The following is a 5042-nucleotide window of genomic DNA, read 5'->3' on the forward strand; positions in this document are numbered from 1 at the left end:
CCATCCAGCCCCAGGGCAGGGCCTGGCTGGCTCAGGGGGTTTCACCCCCATTTTCTCTCCCCCCCTCAGTGGTTTGCGTATCTGTTCCTGGTGAAATGCCTCCTCTCGCTCTCCACCGCCACCCTGCTGGCCGTCATCCTCGCCTTCCACATCAAGGAGATCCAGGTAAGGCCCCTCCCCCCAAATGTCGGCCAGGCCAGGGACCTAGGAACCCCCCCCCCAGCTTGCCCTTAATTCCCCCCACCCCCAAGAAGGCTCCCCTGCAGTAAGTGGGGTGGGGGTACATTTGGGGTTCCCCTGTTTGGGACTGAAGCTCCCCCCAGCTGCTCGGAGCTCTTGGCTCTAAAGTAGCCACCTCCTTACCAGCTTTTCCCAAGTCAAATTGGAACCCAGGAGTCCTGGCACCTCCCCCCCCCCCCCCCCCGCCCCCGCACTCTAACCACTAGACATCACTCCTCTCCCAAAGCCGGGGAAAGAACCCAGGAGTCCTGGCTCCCAGCCCCCACTCAAACCCCCCACACCAGTGACAGAAAACGCTCACTGACTATTTTTCCGTCCGTTGGGGGCAGATTCCATCTAATCTCCCCAGATCAGGCTGAGTTTGGGCTTTTCTAGCTGCCTCGGCTGCTGGTGGGTGACAGGGGGTTGTGAGTTGTGGGCTGGGTGTTTATGGCCCTGCTGCACACACACATACACTCTCTCTCTCCCACACACACACACACACAAAGACACAGACACAGAGATACACACACACACACAGACACACAAAGACAAACACAGAGACACAGGCACACACAGACACAGAGACACACACACAGAGTCACACACACGGACAAACGCAAACACAGAGACACAGACATGCACAAAAAGACAAACACACAGAGACAAACGCACACAGACAGACACACACAGAGACACACACACAGACATGCACACACACAGATACACACACACAGATACACACACGCACACACACAGACACACCCACATTGTTGGAGTCCCAGCCGCCTGTGGGGCGGAAACGGGAGGTTGATCTTGCGAGGGTGGAAGTTTCCCGCCCCGGGAGAGAGAAGAGATCCCGGCTGTGAGTCACCCGCACACGCCTCTGGGCCCAGACGTACACACAAGGAGCAGGGCTCAGCCCCCCAGCAGTGGGTCACACACACACACTCCGCCCTCCTCCCGCACCCCGGTCCAGCCACTCCTGGGCCCCGCTAGCGGGAGAGTAGCTCTGGGTCTCCCTGCCCCTGCCCTGATGGCCCCTGGGGGGCAGGGCAGTGGGGGGCTGTGACTGGCCCCCACCCACAGCAGCTGGCTGTGGGGCTGAGCTCCCCACAGACTCCCAGGGGCCGGGGCTGGGGCCGGGAGGACGGTGGTTGCTCCATTGAACGGAGGACAAATCCCAGAGTGGGCAAGAAAGATGGAGAAAGTGAAAACGGAAGAGAGAAACCGTGACAGAGAGAGAGGGGTGAAGTCAGGACTCCTGGGTTCTCTCCCCGGCTCCGGGATAGGAGTGGGGTCACAGTCTGGTGGGTTAGAGCCGGGGGGGAGCCTGGACTCCTGGGTTCTCTCCCCGGCTCCGGGAGGGGAGGAGGGTGGGGGGTCTGGTGGGTTAGAGCCGGGGGGAGCCCGGACTCCTGGGTTCTTGCCCCAGCTCCGGGAGAGGAGTGGGGTCTGGTGGGTTAGAGCCGGGGGGTGGGAGCCGGGACTCCTGAGTTCCATGCTCTCCCTCTCTCTCTCCCCCCACAGCTCTTCATGCTGGACAACTCGCTCCAGGACTGGCGCATCGCGGTGAGCGGCCCCAAACTGGGCCTCATCCTGCTGGAGCTGCTGGTCTGCGCCCTGCACCCCTTCCCCATGGGGGGCTCCCCCTGCCTGGCCCCCGAGCTGGGCCCCCCGACGTCCTTCCTCCCGGGGGCCGAGACGCTGCTGTCGCTGCTGATGTTCCTGCGGCTGTACCTGGTCCCGCGGGCCGCGCTGTTGCAGAGCCACGTGCTGGGGGACGCCTCGTACCGCACCATCGGCTCCCTCAACCAGATCCGCTTCCGGTACCCCTTCGTCCTGCGCCTGCTGGTCAACGGCCAGCCCGGCCGCGTGCTAGTGGTGCTCACCCTGGGGATCTGGCTCACCGCCTCCTGGGTGCTGTCCGTCTGCGAGAGGTGCGGCCGGGCGCGGGGCGGCCAAGGGCCCCAGGGCAGGCTGGGAAAGCGGCCAACGTAGGCCCCGAGCGGATTGTGGGAGAGCAGGCCCGGCCCCAGGGCACGGCGGGGATGCAGGCAGCTGAGGGCCCTGGGGCATCGTGGGAAAGCAGGCAACTTTCGGCTGAGGTGCACTGTGGGAAAGTGGTCCAGGGCCAAAGTGCATTGTGGGAAAGGGGCCAACTTACGGCCCAAGTGCACCATGGGAAAGCAGGTTAATTTAGGCCCAGGTGCATCATGGGAAAGCAGCCAAAGGCCCAGCGGCATGGTGGGAAAGCCGGCAATTGAAGGCGAATGGAAAAGGGGCCAAGCGGCCAGGTGCATTGTGGGTTGAGGGGCTCCCGCTGTAGGCCCAAGGGCATGCTGGGAAAGCAGCCAGGCAGAAGGCCCAGGGGCATTGGGGGGGGGAGGGATAGCTCAGTGGTTTGAGCATTGGCCTGCTAAACCCAGGGTTGTGAGTTCAATCCTTGAGGGGGCCACTTAGGGAACTGGGGGGAAAAAACTGTCTGGGGATTGGTCCTGCTTTGAGCAGGGAGTTGGACTAGATGATCTCCTGAGGTCCCTTCCAACCCTGATATTCTATGGCTCTCTCAAAATCTTGAGGTTGGCCATTGTGGGGGCGGGGGCAAGGCAGGCTCAGTGCGGGGGTCTCTGACGCCGTCTCTCTGCCCCCCGTGCTGCAGGGAGAACGGAGCAGGGCACCTGGAGGGGACGCTCTGGCTGATCCCCATCACCTTCCTCACCATCGGCTACGGGGATGTGGTGCCAGTGACGGTGTGCGGCCGGCTGGTCTGTCTGTGTACCGGCATCATGGTAAGGGCTGTGCCCCCCCCTCCCGCAGCACAGCGCCCCCTAGTGCTACCCTGGGGCCCTGCCTGGCTAATTGCATCCCCTGTCTCTGCCGCAGGGCGTTGGCTGCACGGCGCTGCTGGTGGCAGTGGCAGCCGACAAACTGGAGTTCAACCGGGCGGAGAAACATGTTCACAACTTCATGATGGACATACAGTGCACCAAAGAGGTGGGGCAGAACCCAGGCGTCCGGGCCCCCAGACCCCCCCCTGCTCTGACCTCACTCCCCTCCCAGCGCCGGGGACGTGGCTGTTTGCCAAGTGTCCTTCTATGGATGGGGATGGGAAACGCTCCCGGTGCCTGCTGGGGCGGGGGGAGGGGGCAGGGCCCCCCATGCCACCCCCCCACCCCCAGCCAGGCCCTGATGCCCCCCCCCCCCCCCCCGGCATGGTGGGGCTTGTGTGGGCCCCCGTGGGCTGCTTGGCCTGCACAGACTCAGCTGACACAGGGGTATTGTGAGAAAGTGGCCAAGCCCTGGAAATCCAGGTGCATTGTGGGACAGGGGAATAGTAAGACCTGGTGCATGGTGGGAAAGTGCCCAACCCTGTGGCCCAGGTGCATTGTGGGAAGTATAGGGAGCAACCTCAGAGTTCAGGTCCATTGTGCCCCCCCTCCCACCCTAAAAGCCCAGCCCATGGGCCCCAGGTTGGGGGGGGGGGGAGTAGGGCAGGGCACTGCTGCCCCAGTGCACTGTGGGAAGAATCCTGACATGTCTCCGTGTCCCTCCCAGATGAGGAACTCGGCAGCGAACGTCCTACAGGCGGCTTGGCTCTTCCACAGACACAGCAAGGCCAGGGCCGGGCGCCGGGTCCGGACGCATCACAGGCGCTTGCTGGCGGCCATCCACAGGTGAGTGACAGTGCCCGGACGCCTGGGTCCGCTCCCGGCCTCTGGGGGTGGGGGCGGTGGGGTCTAGTGGGTTAGAGCAGGGGGCTGGGAGCCAGGACTCCTGGGTTCTCTTCCCGGCTCTGGGAGGGGACTGGAGAGCCCATGGCTGGGCTAGCAGGGGGCTGCGGGTCGGGAGTGAGGGGCACTGGCTGAACTCTTTCTCCGGTTCTGCAGGTTCCGGGAGGTCCGGATTCGGCACCGGAAGCTCCGAGACCAGGTTAACGCCCTGGTGGACATGTCGAAGGTGAGTCCTGCCTGCACGTCCCAGCCTGGCTTCCCCCTCCCAGGGCCCCTAAGTAACCCAGCCCCACACAGCCCCCTGCTCGGGGACAAGAAGGTAGAAACTGCAGGGACTGAGCCAGGATGGGGGGCTGGGGGCCAGGACTCCTGGGTTCTCTCCCCGGCTCTGGAAGGAGAGTGGGGTCCAGTGGGTTAGAGCAGGGGGGCAGGGGGGCAGGACTCCTGGGTTCTCTCCTGAGCTCTGGGGGGGATTGGGGTCCAGTGGGTTAGAGCCAGGGTGCTGTGGGTCGGGAGTGAGGGGCACTGGCTGGGCAGGCTGTGGGGCACTGCTGCCCTCCAGGGGCTTCACGTCACCCCCCGCCCCCCCCAAGGCTCAGCCTCAGCGGGGGAGGGGGGCGTCTGACCCTTGGCCGCTTTCCCACGATGCCCCGGGGTTTTGTCCGCTCCCCCCCAGGTGCAGACGATTCTCTGCGACCTCAGCACTGGGCTCAGCACCTCCCAGCGGGGCCTGGAGAAGCGAATCGACGTCCTGGACCAGAAGCTGGACGCGCTGACGCGGCTGGTGACGGCCACCCTGGAGGCCAAACAACCGCAGGAGCCGTGGCTGCTACAGCCCCAGGACAGCCAGACAGGTGGGCACGGTGCCCCTCACTCCCGACCTGCAGCCCCCTGCCAGCCCAGCCCTGGGTTCCCCGCCGCCCCCAGCCCTGCCGGTGCCCCTCACTCCCGACCTGCAGCCCCTGCCAGCCCAGCCCTGGACTCCCCCCACACCAGCTGTGCCTGCGAATCCACAAGCCCCCCCTTTTCCTCCCCACCCCTTAGTGTGTGTGGGGGAGGGTGGGGCTGGGGTGTGAAATTTAAAGGGCC

The 5042-nt window shown here is 64.7% G+C and overlaps 1 protein-coding gene across 1 annotated transcript in view; it reads left to right on the plus strand.

Annotated features, from left to right (window-relative positions):
• KCNN4 (potassium calcium-activated channel subfamily N member 4) overlaps positions 1–5042 on the plus strand; it is a 7692-nt gene that overhangs the window by 2456 nt on the left and 194 nt on the right. Inside the window, exons 2-8 of the mRNA XM_026660425.1 lie at positions 70–165; positions 1750–2159; positions 2882–3011; positions 3106–3216; positions 3778–3896; positions 4110–4179; positions 4630–4807. Of these exons, the coding sequence (XP_026516210.1) occupies positions 70–165; positions 1750–2159; positions 2882–3011; positions 3106–3216; positions 3778–3896; positions 4110–4179; positions 4630–4807 (1114 nt within the window). The remainder of the gene's footprint in view (positions 1–69; positions 166–1749; positions 2160–2881; positions 3012–3105; positions 3217–3777; positions 3897–4109; positions 4180–4629; positions 4808–5042) is intronic.

The sequence above is a fragment of the Terrapene carolina genome, unplaced genomic scaffold, assembly GCF_002925995.2.
Source record: "Terrapene carolina triunguis isolate 2854851 unplaced genomic scaffold, T_m_triunguis-2.0 Scaffold771, whole genome shotgun sequence".
Classification (NCBI taxonomy): Eukaryota; Metazoa; Chordata; order Testudines; family Emydidae; genus Terrapene; species Terrapene triunguis.